At 47.4% G+C, this 20,712-nt stretch overlaps 1 protein-coding gene across 1 annotated transcript in view; it reads right to left on the bottom strand.

Annotated features, from left to right (window-relative positions):
* Positions 1 to 16,505: 16,505 nt before the first annotated feature.
* Positions 16,506 to 20,712, bottom strand: part of prdm5 (PR domain containing 5) — a 41,262-nt gene continuing 37,055 nt past the window's right edge. Inside the window, exon 16 of the mRNA XM_079267333.1 lies at positions 16,506 to 18,178. Within this exon, the coding sequence (XP_079123459.1) occupies positions 18,017 to 18,178 (162 nt within the window). The 3' untranslated portion in view covers positions 16,506 to 18,016. The remainder of the gene's footprint in view (positions 18,179 to 20,712) is intronic.

Below are 20,712 nucleotides of genomic sequence, written 5' to 3'. Positions count from 1 at the left end.
GTCATGACCAATGTTCAATATTTAGTTTTTTTTAGTTCATAAGTAAAATGCTTGACTACGCCCACTAAGTGCAGACTTGAGTGCAGCGTTGACGTAAAGAAGAGGGTACAATAGACACAATCTGGAAAAGTAGTTGAAATGATTGTCTTTAACTTTAAGAGCACGTGGAGGTTTAGCTGGCGACGACAGGAGCGGTGTTTGTGTGTCTTACTCTGACTCGGGGGCCACGGGGCCCCTCGTGACATGAATGAGCGCTGACTGGATGACAGACGCTAACGGCAGAGCCTTGTGTCAACACGGCCATTGAAGGCAGCGTCAGTCAGCGGCCCAGATTACAGCTCGGCCGTTTAGTCGAGTCAGGAATCCTTCAGCGGCGCTTCAGCACAACGGGAGCACGAATAGAAGAAGAGCCGGCGGACCGACTTCACCCGCACACAACGAAACGCTGTGACTGTGAATTATGGGAGATGATCAGAGAGGCTGGGGATGTAAAGCTGGAATAGCTCTGAGATCAAAGCTTGAAGGAGAGAGCAGTCAGAGAGCAGACCAAGGCCAAACGATTGGCCGGCACTTCACAGAGTCACAGAGTCACACAGCTGTGTGGACTCAACTCAGTCTCACTGCAGTTACCGAGGTCGGCATGGAATGCAGGCGATCGCGTTCTATTTCCTGCGCTGTGGAACCGTGCTGCTGGTTAACGTGGTGCTCATAACCTCTGCTGTTTGTTGGGCCGAGGGACTCAAAACGCTCACGTTCAGCCGGCTGGATTCTTCAACACAGCATGATGTTCATTTAGTACATTATGGTCCATTTAGAGTCACACAGACCATAAAGCAGGGGATGCTTTAGGGCGGGGCTACAGTGATTGACAGGTCGACACCAGAGACGTACACGGCGTCTCTACGTCACTCACCCTCAGTCCTTATGTGGTCACTTCCTGTTCACTGGTTGCAAAAAAACTAACATGGCGACGCCGGAATCCAAGATGGCGACAGCAAAATCTCCAAACTCGAGGCTTCAAAACATCAGTCCACAAACCAATGTATGACGTCACGATGACGACGGCCACTTCTTAAATCCAGTCGATGGTGAAAATGAGGCTTCAGAAGAAAGAAGCAGACAAATCAAGTCAGCATCTCGCAAGCTTCACGGTTATTACCAAGCTCCCACTGGATACATCTGAATTCAGCTGACTCTCAGTGTTACATGTCCGTTTTAATAAGTGGAGAGCAATGACTACTGGTGCAGCGACTCTCTCTAGACGGTTGCAGAGATCCTCATTGGGAACAGTTACAACCCGCTGGCTGTCAGAGGAAGGTGCTCTGTGCACACAGGCCTCACAGAGCAGAGGCTCTTGTTCGAAGTTCATGCAGGCAAAGTCAAGTTCGGGTCTTTTCTTCATTTCATTCTAGCGCTCCTCTTTCACGCAGGTCCACACATTCCCGGGTGCCGCGTCGGCCGGGCCGAAGGTTAAGTGCCTTGCCCCAGAGCACCTCATCAGCAGTCATTGAGGGGAAGGAGAGAGTTACTCATTCGCTCTCCGCCGCCAAACGTTCCCCCTCAGCCAGAGTGGATGCGGTGCCAGCCTGGAACAGCCGTCCTCGCTGCAGCGCTGCTGGCACGCTGCACGAGCACATTCAAACACAAACACTGACATTCCTGAGCCTCTGGAGGCTCCTCGCTCCTCCGCCGCACGCTCAGCTGAGATATACGATCCAGTGCTTATTAAACTGAGCTTACTTGTAATTAAGCCTCCCAGATGCTTTGCTTGAGGTTCACTTTAAGCCTCTCTCTCTCTCTCTCTCTCTCTCTCTCTCTCTCTCTCTCTCTCTCTCTCTCTCTCTCTCTCCGTCTGTCGCCCTAAAAACAGTGAAGAGTGATCGGCTTCATCATGTGCCACAGAAATATGTTTAAAAGAACGGAAAGGGAAACCTTAAACATTCTATATTTATCTCATACAAGTCAAAGTGCAGACAGGATCTCCAGTCATGATGTCATCGGCCCGAATGAGATAAAAGGTTTGACTCGTCCACTGACCAGATCCCCGCACGGCATTCCTGTCTTTGACGACGTGCAACACGAGGAGCGCGGCGCTGCACAGCTGTGCCGGGAATCCCTCTGATGCACGGTGAAGGACTCGGACCTGCACCGCACTCACGGCCTCATACGGAAACATCTGGCCGGCGACAGGTCTTATTCTCCTCTCTCCTGCCAATTAGTGTTCCACTGCACTGCTCGACACACACACACACACACACACACACACACACACACACACACACACACACACACACACACACACACACACACACACACACACACTCTCTCTGTCCCGCCAGGTTGGACACAGAGAACGCAGGAAAAAAAACATGAAACGAAACCAATTTAAAAAAGGGCTAATCTACCCGCTTTTAACATGGAAGTTTATTTTTACAGTCTCCAGCTGGACGTGCTTGGAGTGTGTGGAAGCAATCAGGAAACAGAGGGGGGGGGGCTGGAGGTTAAACTGCAGAAGTGTATTGTAGCCCGTTGAGGCTGATCTGACTCTTGGATGTGGCGTTCTGTTTTTATTTGCTGAAGAGGTTTGTGAGCGGGCAGCTTGCCGATCATTCGCCACTTCAAAGCGCTGGTTTGTCGGTCGGTGCGTTTGTTTGTCGGCCTCTGAGTCTCACCAACACGTGTCCGGCCTCGCTGTACGCAGTCATACCTTTCAATATGTTGCTCCTGCAGTAATGCCTCTGTTGTGTGTTTTTAGTGCGTCTGTATTTAAAGGGGCAGGAACATGTAACTCTCAACCTCCTCACTGAATCAATGCTGATACAGATCATGTGACTTTAGAACGAGGAGCAGGCTCACAGTGGGCACCCTGCCCTTGATTTGATTGGCCGTCGGGGCTCTTGGAGTTCGTAATGATGGGATGTTTCGTGTCATATTGTCAAGATGGAAATCTCTGTTGTACATCTTCCTGCTGACAACGTAACAGAAGTGACTGCTGCCATCCCAACGTGCACCAACAGCAGCACGTCGGAGGTGTTTGTCAGGCTTAAACCCTGTTTGACCGGGGGGCCGATAGCCTCCGCGCTCACTGTTTGACATGTTGCTCCTCTGATGGATGTCGGCCATCTGGACGAGGTGGTCCGGCGCTTTCATCAGGCCCTCAGCAGGCCGAGGGGAGAGCATCCCGAGGCCTCGGCGCCGGAGATACAACAACAACCGTCCCATGTCACCACGCGGGGCGAAGATAAAACAAGGCTCCTCTTCACAGCTCGTACATCAACATTATACCAGCTGACGCCAGGAAGCAGCAGAGCATGCTGGGTAGATGACACACCTCGGAAGATGGATCTCTCTAATCTGAGGAGCAGAGACATTCATTATCCCGGGTATATCTAAGCCTTCAGTTCAGCTCCTGTTTATTTAGAATTCATTTCACCGGCTTGGGGAACGAGATTGAAACACTATTTATGTTTGTTGTATAAGTATCTGTGAGTGTGTGATCGTGACATGGCATCATCCTGCTGGCACAGTTAACCTCAGCACTTCATCTTGGAGTCCAAACACGTCGTCCTCATGTCTGAATGCTGCAACGCAACATCTCCTGAAGAGCAGAGGAGACGCAGAGGAGCTGTGACGTGTTGCCCTCTGACCTTTACTCAACAGAGGGGAAGCCCCTCCCCTCCCGGACTCCCTCATTGGACCTTGTTTCAGAAAATATGTACAGATGATCATTAGTACCATTTAGTTTTGAGTAAAACCACGATCGATATATTGACGATATATCATGTAAACCAGTTTAACATTCGTGTTTCATTTCAATTCAAACCTGATTAATTTCTATTTAAATTAAAATCGTATTTCGTATTTATTCTCATTATTATTGTCAGTGTTTTGGTTCATTTTGTAAAAAAGAAAAAAAAACAAGTTGAATGAAATCCAAAGTAAAGAGGTGAAGAATGAAACATGAATATGGCTTTGATCTTCTACCTCTTGTTGTTATTTGAGGTATCGTCGGAGCATTGATCTGACAGCGACGGTGATTCTGATCTTTCCCCGTTTCCTGTTTGCAGTCTGACGAACACTTGACACGAGAAGCTCGATCGCTGCTCTGAACCTTTCAAAGCACATTTACATGAGAAGTTGTTCTGATGGCCTCCCGTCCTCCTCCTCGCCGGACGAAATGTGTTTCTCATCGTCTCCTCCGTGCTTCATGTTCCTCTGAGCTGCTGCACTGTGAGCTGCACGGTGTTGTGTTCAGATGCCCGGTGGCCTGCGGGGGGGGGGGGGGGGGGGTCTGTTTATTTGGAGACCTGGCACTCAACATTGTCTCAACAATCAAGTGCACCGCGAGCCTTAATTACTGGAGTCTGAAATGAGGCTCCATTAAAAGGAATGACCTTCATTAAAGCGGTATTAAGGGACAGATGCCTTTGCTGGTGGGTGAACATGGGGGGGGGGGGGGGGGGTCACTTGACCAGACGTGGCTAAACAAACAGGTTTTTCTTTCCTTCGCCCTCGTTGAGGCGAAGCACTGCGACCGCCATCTCGATTACAACCACCTGGCGGTGCGTCCCGCTCGGCCCGCACATTTTAATCACGGATGAAATTCATTTACATGTTGCGATGATTGTGCCTAATTGTTTCTTTGAAGGGGGACTGAGGCCGCAGCATCTGGCTGACATGTGGCTGGACGCTCGTGAGAGCTTACTGCGGGTGAACGCCAGCAGCAGCGTGGTGTGTCCGTTGCTGCGCGGGCACAGAGTGCTGCAGTGTGTTTGTGCATTCCATCACGAGGTCTGTGGGCCACATGCAACGTACAGTACAACCAGCAACGGCCAGCCAGCTGCTGTGCCCCGGCAGGAAGAGAGCGTGGGCCCGATCGCCTCTTATCGTCCATTCAGCAGCGAGTGAGTCCGAGCCTCTCAGGTCATTGAAGACGACCTGGTGACTGAGTTGGACCTGAAAGCGCTCCGCTCTCCTCCACATGTGCGTGAACCCCACTGAAGGCGTGTCGTCGGCCAGGCTTGGCTGGAACATGTTCTTCTCTTTAGGAGTTCGGCAGCTGGCTGCCCGTTGCTGGTTGTACTGTACGTTGCATGTGGCCCACAGACCTCGTGATGGAATGCACAAACACGCTGCTGCTGGCGTTCACCCGAAATAAGCTCTCACGGGCCAGAATCCCGGGAGTTACCTCCATAATGAAGGATTTACATCCACTGCCAACATTTTACACCAGAGCAGGAAGTGGTGTGTGTGCAGCGTTCATAGCTATACAAAATAGAATGCGCTGTCATTCGTAGATATTGCACAAAATCAAATCGTACGTAATCCACGTCATCGTGAACCGGACCGCAAAGCCCACAAACGCCGGCTGGGAGTGGAGGTGGAACAAAAAGCGATCTTTCATCCAGGAGGCCGCCCTCGTTCCCCGTGACACGAGAAGTCTACGTTGTTTTAATTGAATCGTAATTGCGTACGTCGGTAACAGCACTTCTGTCGCTATTTTAACCCGAACAGCAATCTTTTCCTCAACATCTCAGCAGCTTTGTTCTCTAAACTAACTGTCAAGGCGTGAATTTAGTTTGAAAACGGGCAGAAATAAACACGAGTTGTTAGCTTTCGTAGGAAAATGCACAAAAACCCTTTTGTGGGATATCACATTATGCGGAATCGTTTAATACCCAATATTACGTAGAAATCGCTGTGTGAATCTTAGTTTTCATTTGTTCATGTAACACACATTCATCACAGTTTTGTACACACACACACACACACACACACACACACACACACGGACATAAAAAACATTGAACACAATCCGGGGTTTTGCAGGACCAACGTTCAACGTGTGCAGGCAGGCTCATGAATGCACAGCTCCTCTGTGATTAAAGGATGTGTGTGTGTGTGTGTGTGTGTTTCTCTCTTTCATACACTCTCATGTACTACAAGGCAAACGTTGTCACTGAAACATGCGCACACAAACCTGCGAGCAGTCGTTCCCATGTAAACACAACCTTCCCCCCAAAAAAGCGTCCGCAGATACAAACACAGGTCGCCATTGAAGAGATGATTATTTTTCTCTTTCTCTCCTTGAGTGATATTCTCATTCACGCTGAGAGCCTGTCAGCCCCCCCGCCTCATCACTGAGTGTCGTTGATGCTGACATGTCACATCTGGAAGCTCTTCCCTACATGTGCTTCGTAGACATTTCTCTGCTCACTTTCCCAGGAGGCTGATTGTGAAGCTCCTGTAATGATGTGAGAAGAGGAGCCTGAGATCTCCTCACCACAGCTCTGGGCTAACGAAGGCTCCTCTGGACACATTCCTCCCCCCGATGTTACGGGATCGGTTTCCTCAACAGACGGGAGAATGAAGGGAGATCAAAATGGAAGCAATTTGCTGCGAGTCCCGGAGTCTTTAACACCTCGTTTGTTCCGAGGGGCTCTTTGTGTAAGGTCAGAACAGTCAAACCTATTTTAAGATGACATGGATGAGACGCTGTGTGGCATGTGTGATGGCATCGCATCCCAAATCTCATGACACATGACACTTGTTGGCTTAGCAGGCGGCAAAGGAGCAACTCCAAGTCTGTGTTTTCTGTAAAATATAAAACCCAGTTGCTAAAGAACATTTTAGCAGCACACATTCTTGCACAGCACAGATGAATGTCGACGTTTCTGAAAAATAAATACGTTTCCGATCAGTCTCGTATCACACTCGCAGAAACGCACAACGCCACAAGGTTAACATTACGAAATGATGGAAAGGTTTAGGACACAAAACGTCTTGGTTCACGTGACAGACCAGAGTTTGTGTGAAAATAAACAACGTAACACATCGACGTAATGTAACGACGTAACATAACAACGTAACGACGTAATGTAACGACGTAACATAACAACGTAACGACGTAATGTAACGACGTAACGTAACGACGTAATATAACAACGTAATGTAACAACGTAACACATCGATGTAATGTAACGACGTAACATAACAACATAACGACGTAACGACACGGCGTAATATAACAACGTAATGTAACAACGTAACGACGTAACGACATAACGACGTAACGTAACGGCGTAATATAACAACGTAATGTAACAACGTAATGTAACAACGTAACGACGTAACGACATAACGACGTAACGTAACGGCGTAATATAACAACGTAATGTAACAACGTAATGTAACAACGTAACGTAACGACGTCACGTAACGACGTAATATAACAATGTAATGTAACAACGTAACACATCGACGTAATATAACAACGTAATGTAACAACGTAACACATCGACATAATGTAACAACATAATATGACGACGTAATGTAACAACGTAATGTAACGACGTAGCGTAACGACGTAACGTAACGACGAAACGTAACGACGTAACGTAACGACGTAACGTAACGACGTAACGTAACGACGTAACGTAATGTAACAACGTAACACATCGACATAATGTAACAACATAATATGACGATGTAATGTAACGACGTAACGTAACAACGTAATGGAACAACGTAATATAACAACGTAATGTAACAACGTAACACATCGACACAATGTAACAACATAATATGACGACGTAATGTGATGACGTAACGTGACAACGCAATGTAACAACGTAATGTAACAACATAATGTAACAACGCAACAAAACACTATACAGCGTAGCGGTGCGGCGCAGCGGTAGGCGTAACGCTTAGAAACAACAAAGCAACTTAGCTCGTGTAAATAAATAATTAACGTAAGAAGTGTAACAATGTTTCATAACAAGTGTTATAACTAAGGCCGGTGGGAATCCACGTGAATCCAAAATTCACGGGGACTCCCACCGGCCTTTCTCCCTCTTTATACTTGTTATAGTAAACATAACACATTCAACGTCATCGGGTTTGCAGAGATGTATAATGGCAACATTTTTTCCTGGCGTCCACGTTTGGAAAATATATGCTAAGTGTGCTACTGAGCTGGTTACAGGCGAGGGTGTTCCCTCTGCAGCAGGGAGGATGAAAGAAGCATGAATACGTCTGACGGGTAAATGATGTCATGCACGGTGGATAAATGAAGCTGTCACGCCGGATGAGATGTTCGCAGAGGGACTGACACTTTGGGCGATGATGTTTCACAACCACAGATATGTTACACACTGAACTGTAAGGTACACTGCATATAACAGCAGAGGTGTGCGCACACACACACACACACACACACACACACACGTAGCCCAGCCCATTGATGAAGGGAAGGACGATCTGCTTCCAGTTAAGGTTGCACACTGTTCCTGTTCGGCTCGCTTGCAGAAGGATCCAATTTCAGGACATGCTTTTCAAACTGAAACACGTTTCTGATTGGAGAACAAAGACAGAGAATCAAAAGCTGCTTGGCGAAGTGACCCGGGCTAAAGCGTGCTCACAGCTCTAAACACCAGCTCTTCACAAAGGGCCGACTCCAAACAAGGCCCCTCCGGAGCGTCCTGTTCCCCAAGCAGCCCGACAGACTTCATCCCTCTGGTATCTAGGATTACGTGTTGTTTTGAAAACTGTGGCTCACGGATAAACTACGATGCAGGTTGCTTATGACTTCCAGAGATGTAAAGAGCAAAAGCTGAGGCTACTGAAACCTCTGAGAGCTTTGAAGACGAGAGACATTTAAAAAATCAGTAGAACGAACGGCAATCTCAAACATATGTCGCCTTCTGCAGCACAATGGTGAAACGTAAACATCGTGAATAAAGTTGGATGAGAAACAGTTCAAACAGGAATATTCCACCACGGATGTATTACAGAGTGCGTTGAGCTACGATTGTTCAACGTTTCTGTAAATGATTGCATTTGTTTTGTTGCAGAACGTTGGATGATGAAAGTCAGACCACTCTCATGGCATGTAGTCAGCATAATTAGCTTAGCTTAGCATAAAGACTGGCAACAGAATCTGCATACCAGCACCTCTAAGATGGACTAAATAACACATTATATTCTCATTAGTTAAATGTGTGGAGAAATGTGAGTTTTTTACTTTGGTTTTTGTACGAATTAAACGTTACGCTGCAAACCTGAGAGGTGCTTTGAAAGAGACGTTGTCTTCGTGCTCAGCTGGCTGCTGTATTTGTGTCCACCAGATATGAGAATCAATGGAATAACATAACTCTCACAAAGAAGACGACTTCCAGCTCTAAAATGACAAATATACGAGATACAAAAGCAGACCCAAAACTCTCCTTCCAGCAGTGTCGTGCTGCTGTCTATGGGAATAAACCTTGAAGATTGCTCAATCCTTTGTAACCTCAGCTCAACACACAAGACCACATGAGCACAGATCCCATTGAAATGGTCCGGACCAACGTCCCAGAGGTGAAGAACATTCTGCAGTCAGCCCAGGAGGGAGACTCATTCCTCCCCACAGAGACGCTGTGGCCGGTGGTCTCTGAGCTCAGCCTGCACCTGTGGACGGAGAAAAGAACAAATACAGTGAAGAACAGCCCCTCGCTCTGATGGAGCTGAAGAGTGGCCGTGCTCACTTGCCGTGAAGAACAGAGGGCTTGAAATGACTTCCAGCACCACGGCTCAGAGTGTGAGACTCTGGCTCTGCTCTGCAGGAGCAACCGTGTGATCGTATCCGTCTGAACTGTGTGCTGCGTGAAACGGAGATGTGAGAGCAACGACTGAAAAGGTTCAGTGCAGAGGTTGAATGTACGGGTTGCTCACATTTGCAGGAGAAACAAGCGTAAAGTCCAACACAAACATCTTTGTCTGCTACTGAGGCGCAGAGACGGAGGCTCCGTGCATCAAAGACTCATTCAAGGACCTGGAGGTCTCAGTGCATCAAAGACTCATTCAAGGACCTGGAGGTCTCAGTGCATCAAAGACTCATTCAAGGACCTGGAGGTCTCAGTGCATCAAAGACTCATTCAAGGACCTGGAGGTCTCAGTGCATCAAAGACTCATTCAAGGACCTGGAGGTCTCAGTGCATCAAAGACTCATTCAAGGACCTGGAGGTCTCAGTGAATCAAAGACTCATTCAAGGACCTGGAGGTCTCAGTGCATCAAAGACTCATTCAAGGACCTGGAGGTCTCAGTGCATCAAAGACTCATTCAAGGACCTGGAGGTCTCAGTGAATCAAAGACTCATTCAAGGACCTGGAGGTCTCAGTGCATCAAAGACTCATTCAAGGACCTGGAGGTCTCAGTGAATCAAAGACTCATTCAAGGACCTGGAGGTCTCAGTGCATCAAAGACTCATTCGAGGACCTGGAGGTCTCAGTGCATCAAAGACTCATTCAAGGACCTGGAGGTCTCAGTGAATCAAAGACTCATTCAAGGACCTGGAGGTCTCAGTGCATCAAAGACTCATTCGAGGACCTGGAGGTGAACTGTCTCAGACCCAACGCCAGCTGAGACCTGAGGATGCAGACGAGCTCTCTGCCTTCACTATCTGACGGACAAATGTCCACTCAGCAGGTTAACAGGGAGAGAACAAAGAAAGAAAAGCCGAATGTTGACTCAACATTACAACATGTGTGTGGAATGAACAATGTGTGGAGTATTGAATTCAACAAGAACAGTTTTTTGTGCAGACGTTCTGACATAATGTTAAATAAAATGTTAGAAACAATGAAACAAATCATCTTAAAGAAACAACGAAACTACTGAACTAAATAAGCACGCTGAGAAGACTTTCTTACATTATGTCACATAAAACTGAACAAAATAACGCAACGGAACATCTCAATGCAACGGAACAACCGCGCCGACGGCACGTTCTCACGTGTTGAGTGTTGGTTTACTGTTGGTGCCACACGGGCACAGATGAGGGTCTCCTGGTGAAAGTCCTCTTTGTTTGACCCCTCATGCATCCCACTCACCTTTCTCGCTCTTATACTGCAGACAAAAGACGTTTTCTGCCTTGAATCCAGCACTGGATTTTATTCATAATGAGGGTGTAATTTATGAGAATCTGAAGGCCCTGACTATTCCATCACCCAGCTCAGACTCTCATTCTTCAGCATGACAGGGCTGCTCTCCTGGAGTTATGGGATCAAGGCTGATGTCTACCAGAGCACGGCTCGAGAGGACGGTGTCTGCACTTCCTTATTTTATCAGCTCTCCCACAAGTGAACATGAACACGGGCCGCGATAAATCATCTGCTTCTGGGGACAGCCCCGAGGCCGCGAGGCAGACCGTCGCCTCGTGTCCTACGTATGTGCCATCTTCTTCTTCTTCTTCTCTTGTTTTAGCTTAGCAGAAACGTAGCATGACAGACTGAGCTCTCCTCCAGCACCTGTGTGGGTGGAGTACAGCAGCAGCGTGGACGACTGAATCAGTCGTCCACGCTGCTGTACCAGCAGAAGGGCCTCCCTCCTGGGGACGCCTGGTCTACCAGCCAATGGGAGGAGACAGAAGGGTCTCCAGCAGTCAATGAAATACCCAGTGGCAAACCCCCCCCCCCCCGCCCCGCCCCTGCAGACGGTGGACGACTGGTCAAATGATTTCTGGGCCGCCGTTGCAATACCGCAAGTCACCACTTATGAACTGGTTCACTCTGTTCTCCTGACTCTTTGTGTTCTCACTTACAGAAGGAAGTGCGGCTGTTAAGCTTTTAAACAAAGCTGTTAATAAGTTTTCATACTTTTCTGTCACTAACATGACTCCTACCTTTACCACCGGGCTCTTTATGCTCACTGGGCGTGGGAGTGAAGCAGCTGCCTTCATGTCCACGGCCTTGATTCTCTTTCCTCTCTGCTGTTTGTGTCGACGGCAGAGAGGAAGAGAACGTGAACGCACACACATGAGCGCTCGTTTTTCAGTGTTTGCATATCGTGTGTGTGTGTGTGTGTGTGTGTGTGTGTGTGTGAGGGGGGGGGGCAGATCTTGTCATGGTCAACAAGACAAGAACAACAGATTCATTACATTTGTTTGACCAATAACTTCCTGTGGAAGATAGATGTGTTTTGGCACAGCAGCTGTTCGCTCTGACAACAGTCACTCCCCTCGCATGATGTCCTGTATGGCAGGGAATTATCATTCAGTGCACGTGTGTGTGTGTGTGTGTGTGTGTGTGTGTGTGTGTGTGTGTGTGTGGTCTGGGTTAACAGGTTCAGCGTGGCTAATTCAGAGGACCCAGACGGAAACGCTGGTCCCCACATCACACTTTTCAGAAGGGCCACAGACACTGGAGGCCTTTCTCCATGAAGTAAGCCTCCCGATGCATGTGTGTGTGTGTGTGTGTGTGTGTGTGTGTACAGGCAGGTTTTACCCATCTTGTGGGGACGCATATCTGACACATTATGGGGACTCGCCTTTTTTTTTTTAGGACAAAATGCAATTACACGTCTTCATAATGTAAATCATTACATTTCAAGGTGAAGACTTGGTTTCAGGTTATGGTGATGGTTAGTCTCCAGGAAGTCAATGTAACGCCCCCAAAGGCATGAAAACACGACGGTGTGTGTGTGTGTGTTCCACTGTTGGCTGGACCGAGACCTAAATCAGCACATGAAAGGTGTGTATCTCTGAGAGGAAACAGACCCTCGCCGGGGTGTTTGCTTTCTCCAAACTTGTTTCAAACATTGGTTCCAAATTCAAAAGAGAAATGCAGCACGAGTGGAACAACAAGGCCAATGTTATGTCACTGGTTGAGTTTGACTCCGCAGATTGCTCACTGCTGTTTCAAATGTATCAACGTGAAAGAAAAAAGGTATTTTGCATCCGTTGAAAATTGCTTTTAATGTCGTCCAACTAACTGATGTTTCAAATTGACTTGAAAAGCCTTTAAGCAGATTTAATCACTTCGTGTCGAGTGAATCCTCGTCTGTGTGTGTTCTCACAGTCACACAGTCATTACCACTGCTGCTGCAGCCCAGCAGGAGGTTGGTGTTATTTGTGTTGGGGCCGTGTGTTAACATGGGTCTCGCAAAGCGCCAAGATTATGGGGGCGGGGGGGGGGTAGTGTGACCAAAGAGAACAGAGAGGAATTATGGCCCATCTATCATCACATGTGCACAAATGTTTTGGCTACTCTTCTCTGTCATCACTAATCACCCGACAATAAATCCCCGGGCAGAGGGAGGAGTCACAAAGACGTGTTTTAGGGGCTCCGGTCTACACGTACACGCATATTTTTAAAACAGATGTGTTCCGCTACATTCTAAAATAACAATTTTATATTTACAAAATATCAATATGACTCCAAACGCGTACCGGACCAGTAGGTGGCGATGAAAACCTACGTCAGCAACACGTCAAATACCAGAGAAGAAGACGCTGAGCACGCTCAGCGAGCCGAGTCTAACAAATAGTGAACCATCGTGAAGCACTCGCTGAGCGTATGTCTGTACAGCGGTGGAGCAATGTTGAGTTTAAATGTCAATTGATCATTAGACGCATGGTTGTTACACAAAGCATCGAAGGGCACGTGTGAATTGGGGCGATGACGTCATCGTTTCCCAAACGATCCGTTTTACTCGTCGACACAAATACAAAGGAACCAGAGTCTCTTTAAACAGAGGGCTGCAGGGTTTGTCTGATGTCTTTTTGTCACTTTGCTGCTGTGATCCTGCACACGTCCCTGCTGTGGGAATAATAAGGATTCTCTGATTTTGTCTTAAAATACCCGTTTTGGTGAAGCTTGTGTGGACGAGCGGTTAAAACGTGGAGGATAATATCCGTCTGAAGAAATATCCGTACACGTGTCGACAGAACGAATGTGTTGAATTGGGTTCCTGACAGCTCATCGTGGGCATGCGCCCCCTCGTGGGTCACATGGAAGTCTTTGCCAGCTGCTGCTCTTGTGTCAGAGCACACTTTGTAAATAAGCAACTTGTGACTCGTGTATCTGTTCCATTGCTTCAATGCACGGCCACGAGGAGACACGGTGCGTCAGCCACATGCACATGAAGAGGACAGGCCAATAGCTCCTAATGAGGAGTGATGGCACCCAGCAACAACGTGCTGACAGAAGTCACCAACACCAGAGCTCCATGGTGGACCGGGACACTGACTGATGTCACTCAGAATGAGCCTCTGTGTCCCGAGACGCACCGCGCAGCCTTTCGTCTTCCGTTCGTCTCCAGTTAGAAGAAGTCACGGTTCTTGTTTATTGGAGTTAGCGGCGATACGTGGACATTCTTAGTGTTTAACATCCCAAAGAGGACAGAACTGGAGCAAAAGCAGACGATCCTCCATCATTCTTCTGCAGCGTTTCCTGCTCAGCTCTCAGCCCCTGTATGTTGTCGAGTCCTCGTCTTTGTGTCCGAGGCACCATTGTGCTCCAACGCTTCAAATGTGGTTCCATTTCCTGTTGGCATTTTGAACATAAACAACCGGGGAACTGTGTTTCCACCTCAATATACTCTATTTAGTTTCACATGGGTAACATGTTCCCATTCTTTCTTTAGTTTGATATCTTTACTCAAACCAGCCACTTCAGCGGTGAACACATGAGGCTGTAGCGCCAACTTCTGACCGAACGAAGCTGTTTATTCCCTCCAGAGAACTCCAGGAAGTGTCTTTTAGTTCATGCCAACAGTTTGTGTTTGTTGTTCGGTGACGTACGGATACTTTTTATGAGCACATTTTTGTGAAAACAGTTTGCGTTTGTTTGTTTCCGTGTATCGATAAAGTTTTGGGCTGTTTGTAGGTTGGGGGGGGGGGGGGGGGGGGGGGCTAGGAGTGGCTGTGTGCAGTTTCATGATAGTTCCTTTCTCATGAAATAATCCCGTCTACCTGACCTGATGCTGGCCTGGAGTCTGAAGAATGAATCAGAACCATCTTGTAAATCAGCAAGCGAGGCGAGGATGGTGTGTGTGTGCGTGTGTGTGTGTGCGTGTGTGTGTGTGTGTGCGTGCGTGTGTGTGCGTGTGTGTGTGTGTGTGTGCGTGTGTGCCTAGCCCTATGGCCTTGTGTCAAGCATTTGACCCGTTGCTGGTTTAGGTGTCGAGGCTCTTTAGGCACCAGAGTGTGTTTCCATGGAAATGTGGCTTTAAAGGAACATCCATCACCGCTGAAGGGCCGACCCAGAATACCCAAACACACCCGGCCCGCTCGCTTTAGAACCCTTCGGCATGGCATTCACGGCATGGCACGCACATTCCACATTACTCCGGTCAAGCGCAGGGGAATGGAAAAGGCTACCCGTTGCCACAGCAACGCCGGCCCCAAACACACAGGAGGTCAGACAAGCGTGTCCGAGTCGTTCCCGACGTGACAGCGGTTTTGCCATAAAAACCCGGCCCGGCGTGGTAATGATACTTCCCGCGCGGTGGGCGGGGCTCTCTGCGGACGCCCGGTCTGAGCCGCACTCGCTAACTGGGAGGAACACAGGAAACTGGAGGCTTCCAGTAAAAACATGTAATTAGAAACACATTGACTGGGAGCTCTGGCATGATACACCCAGCAGGAAGGGAGGGAGACACAAGCAGGCAGGGACGACTGAAGTGGGGGACAAGATCACTGGGTCACTGGGAAAGTCCCACGAGGAACATCAAAAGACATGGACGGTGACAGGCAGGACACATTGTGAGAGACAGAGAGAGATATCTCAACCGGTCCGACCTGCCAGCCCCTCGGGACACGAGGCAGACAGTAACACTGCGCCGCTGGAAGTCCCTTCTACTTCTACTGCTGTAAACAGAATGCTACTGTATGGGAGAGTGCGTCAGCACGGCCCGGAGGCCTCACCACTAACAAGCAGGCACCAGACCAGCGAGGCCACGCCCCGCACGGCCACGCGGTGAACCGAGCTCCAGAGAGCGAAGACGGTCACGTGGGATCCGAGAGTCGCCGCTAACCACGCTCCCCAGAACGAGGGATGCCCCGAAACCCGGCTCTCAACAGGAACTGGTTCTAAATGAGCAAACACTTGTTTGTGTTGATGCGGTCCAGAGTTACCGTCTTAGTTCCTGAGTGAGACGTCCTCGTCGCAAACGTTTTCTTCATTAAATGTCTTTTTTTTCTCACAAAACAATCCAAAAGAGCCGATGAGAGTATCAGTGATCTGGTTTGGTGCTGGTTTGAGTGAAACCTAATCTAACATGAACTCCAGTAATTAGCTGAAGGTTAAACAAACAGCACAGTGAAGCAGACATACTGTCGGAGTTCCGTGTTTCTTAAGAAGCCAAAACCACAAAAGACTTCACAGAACACCATCAGCTCCGCTCCACCGCTCAGCGCCAGACTCTCGCAGGACGCTCTGCTGGAGGGGACGGACGTGAGAAAGCGTCTCCGCGTCCACAGAGAGAGTGAGTGGATCTACAGAGCAGCCGAGTGGTGACTGTGGCCTCAGTGGAAGCTTCAATTAGCCCGACCCAAGAATAGTGCTTCAATTACCCCCCCCCCCCCCCCCCCCCCTTACATCAACAGTTCACAAACACATAATTAGAACGGGCGGAGGAAGTGGATGCTTGGTAGGTGATGAGGTTTTATACATTTCAAAATGCAAAAGTGTGAAGTGACAATTCACAGTCTGCAGACGCTGAATAAACAGCTGGAAAAGGTACATTCGTCACAGTGGCAGTGAATGAAGGTGTGGACGTGAAACAGGACAGAATTATACTCAAATACACGAGATGCTGTATTGAACAATGATCAACAAAGAACAACTTCAACACACACTGCAAGGCACAGCATCCAACCACATCGGACTCAACAAACACATCACAGAAGTCAACGAACAGTACTTTGGATTTTCTTTGTGTCCCGAACACAACTTGGGACGCAGAAACAGTAACTTTCAGCACCAAAGGAGGGACAGGAAGGACGTCATCCATCTTCAATGAATAATGTACAGCTGTCTGCTGAACTATTGCTACAAACAGACGTCTAGTTTTACAGGCGCTTCCAATCAGACGTCCCACAGCACGACTTCTTCTCTGCACGTCTTCTTGGGACCATTCATTCACTTTTTTTTTTTAAAGTAGAGAATAATAAGTTTCTCCAAACCACGGGAGACGTTGAATGTCGACGTTTCCAAACCAAAAATAAGTTTCATGAAAACTTTTGATATCAGTCTCGTATCACGCTTGCAGAAACGTACAAGGCCACGTGGTTACCGTTGTGAAACGATTGGTTGAGGTTAGAAAAGAGATCATGGTTTACGTTACAATAATAACAATGTAACGGAAAAATGTGACGCTACAGCGCGGCGCTACAACGCGGCGCTACAACGCGGCGCTACAGCGCGGGGCTACAGCGCGGCGCTACAACGCGGCGCTACAGCGCGGCGCTACAGCGCGACGCTACAGCGCGGCGCTACAACGCGGCGCTACAACGTGGCGCTACAACGCGGCGCTACAACGCGGCGCTACAGCGCGACGCTACAGCGCGGCGCTACAACGCGGCGCTACAACGCGGCGCTACAACGCGGCGCTACAACGCGGCGCTACAGCGCGGCGCTACAGCGCTGCGCTACAGCGCGGCGCTACAGCGCGGCGCTACAGCGCGGCGCTACAGCGCGGCGCTACAACGTATCTAGCGTAAATCATTGACATCCGTCCTTTGTGGGCCACTTGAAAAATCATCCACATCCAACGTATCCGTGGATGACGTGTGACACATTTTCCTGGCTACTGGGAGTTTGATCCGAGGGCTTAACAGAGTCTAAATATTAAACATGTTTGGGCACCAGGTTGGTAACACAAGAAGAGTGAGCTTGAAGGCCTTTGGTTGGTCGGTGTTCTTCGACACGGATGCACAGTACCGTGTTCAAGCAGTTGATGCTACAGTGGAGGTCAGGCTGTAACCGTATGAACAGTAACACTGGTTCTGAGAGCAGACAATAACAATGTGAGACAAAGATTTACAAAAGTACAGCCTATGTTTCGACTATTAAATACTCGCCCAAATGTTTCCCACATTCTACATGTGTGTATCTTTACCAACAACACTGCTGCTATCTATCCATCTGTGTGTACAGTACGTATGGACCACTCTGGCTGCAGGAGGCACGAGGCCGGACTTTATCTGAGGAATCAGATATCGTTCCCAGCCAGCGGTTCCATAATTGGCTCGAGCTACTCCGTCTCCCCGTGGACGTTCTCCATGTGTACTTTGAGGTAGTCGTTCCTGGTGAACTTCTTGTGGCACAGCTGGCACTCTGCCATGGGCCGGTTGGGGTTGTGTGTGAGCTTGTGCCTGCTGAGCATCTTCTTCAAGCTGAACGACAGGTCACACACCTGGAAACCACACAAACACACAGGACGTTAGAAGTGGGCATCAAGGAGAGAAAGTCCAGGAAAAAACTTTGAGATTTTGGTCTATTTTTCCTCCATAACTCGTCTTCTTTCAGACGAGAGGAAATAAAACATTTATTTTATACTTTGTCTGTTTACGTCTGTAGATTTCTACTAAATTCACCAAAAGTTACCATTACATAATGCCTCATTTACATATTTAAACATCACATTTCAGAAAACTTGTAACACAATAAATACTCTTAATGTGAGTGATGAAGTGGTGAATGTTCACCTGTAGAGTCTTAATGTGAGTGATGAAGTGGTGAATATTCACCTGTAGAGTCTCTTAATGTGAGTGATGAAGTGGTGAATGTTCACCTGTAGAGTCTTCTTAATGTGAGTGATGAAGTGGTGAATATTCACCTGTAGAGTCTCTTAATGTGAGTGATGAAGTGGTGAATATTCACCTGTAGAGTATCTTAATGTGAGTGATGAAGTGGTGAATATTCACCTGTAGAGTCTCTTAATGTGAGTGATGAAGTGGTGAATATTCACCTGTAGAGTCTCTTAATGTGAGTGATGAAGTGGTGAATATTCACCTGTAGAGTCTCTTAATGTGAGTGATGAAGTGGTGAATATTCACCTGTAGAGTATCTTAATGTGAGTGATGAAGTGGTGAATATTCACCTGTAGAGTCTCTTAATGTGAGTGATGAAGTGGTGAATATTCACCTGTAGAGTATCTTAATGTGAGTGATGAAGTGGTGAATATTCACCTGTAGAGTCTCTTAATGTGAGTGATGAAGTGGTGAATATTCACCTGTAGAGTCTCTTAATGTGAGTGATGAAGTGGTGAATATTCACCTGTAGAGTCTCTTAATGTGAGTGATGAAGTGGTGAATATTCACCTGTAGAGTATCTTAATGTGAGTGATGAAGTGGTGAATATTCACCTGTAGAGTCTCTTAATGTGAGTGATGAAGTGGTGAATATTCACCTGTAGAGTATCTTAATGTGAGTGATGAAGTGGTGAATATTCACCTGTAGAGTCTCTTAATGTGAGTGATGAAGTGGTGAATATTCACCTGTAGAGTCTAAATGTCTGTGATGTAACTAAACGTCTCTTTAAAGACGTTTCCTCTCAATGAGTTTGTTCTCAGACTCTGATGATAAATCTCCACTTCAGCAGCTCTTACATTCACCAAACTTCACTCGTTCATTCCTCTCTGTGTGCTGAAGGTTCACACAGAGGGGTTTGATGTTTTTACATCATAAATGTAAAAACCTTTGACTCTAATATGTCAATAAAATGGCTTTATCCAATGTTCACATTTATGTTCTGGAAATGTATGAAAATTAGCAGCTATTTCATAAGAAAATGCCTCATTTGCATCCGTGAACTTAAAATTTCACAAAATGTGCAATAAGATAATCATCTTAATGTCAGCGATCAGCTGGGGGCCGTTTCACTGTCTCCATTAGTTACCTCTGTTTGACTCTATTCACCTGTAGCGTCTCCTCTTTAAGCTAATAAACCTAAATGTGACGTCTGATCTGTGGAGCTCATCACAGGAACAGCCGGAGACACGCAGAATGATTTTGTAAATCTTACACGCTGGATGGACCGTGGCGACAGATATGGTTTTTTGATTTTTTTGATTTTCCCCCACCAGCAGCGAGAGGGAATGCATGCAACTTAACATCCATCATAAATGAGCCATTTTACACTGAACAAATGACTCCATCATCCTCCATCAATCACCGTAATCCGCCTGCTGGCTGCTGTTCAGCTGCAGTTTAACTCGCTGCTGCGAGAGTCACAGCGTGAGTCCTCTCATGAGTCCTCTCTCCATCTGTGAAGAGCTTCACAGCAATGAATTACACTCTGACTAAGCCTCACACGCTTTACATCTGTGGCCAAGAGAAATAGATGTGAATGACATCGTCTTTAGTGTGAGAACAGACTTCAGAAAATTCCTGTTTTATTATTATGTGGTCGGTCCAGAAATAAAACAATCTGTTTCTAACTCTTGAGTGGTTCAATGTCGGGATAAACTCAGGGTTCGGGTTGTATAGTATCGGATGGAAATATAACTTTCAATGATCCCCGATCACAACAGACGATTAGTGATGATCCTATAGGCCGATATGGATCGTTGTTACAACAACAACGATCTGGTCTACATGACTCAAGACTTGTTTTTTCGCCACCGTCCCCGAAATCCTTTATTTCAACGCTCTGAAGTTTTATATTCATGTGAAAACATCTCCTTCAAACTACTGGTTTATTCTAGTTTGTCACTAAAACTACATTTTACAGATGACATGTGAACACATCATCATGATAACGTTATAATGTACCTTCAGCCAGTACTCATGTTCACTGAGCAGAGCCTGAAGGCATCATAGTGTAACTGAAGTGAACCGTTGGTTAGCCGTTAGCGGTGCTGCTAACGTTACTAGCTCTCCTCCTGTTGGTTAGCCGTTAGCGGTGCTGCTAATGTTACTAGCTCTCCTCCTGTTGGTTAGCCGTTAG

This window comes from Melanostigma gelatinosum (genome assembly GCF_949748355.1).
Source record: "Melanostigma gelatinosum genome assembly, chromosome: 4".
Lineage (NCBI taxonomy): Eukaryota > Metazoa > Chordata > Actinopteri > Perciformes > Zoarcidae > Melanostigma > Melanostigma gelatinosum.
Note: the sequence above shows the minus strand (reverse complement) of the source record. Positions and strands in the feature narration are given on the sequence as shown.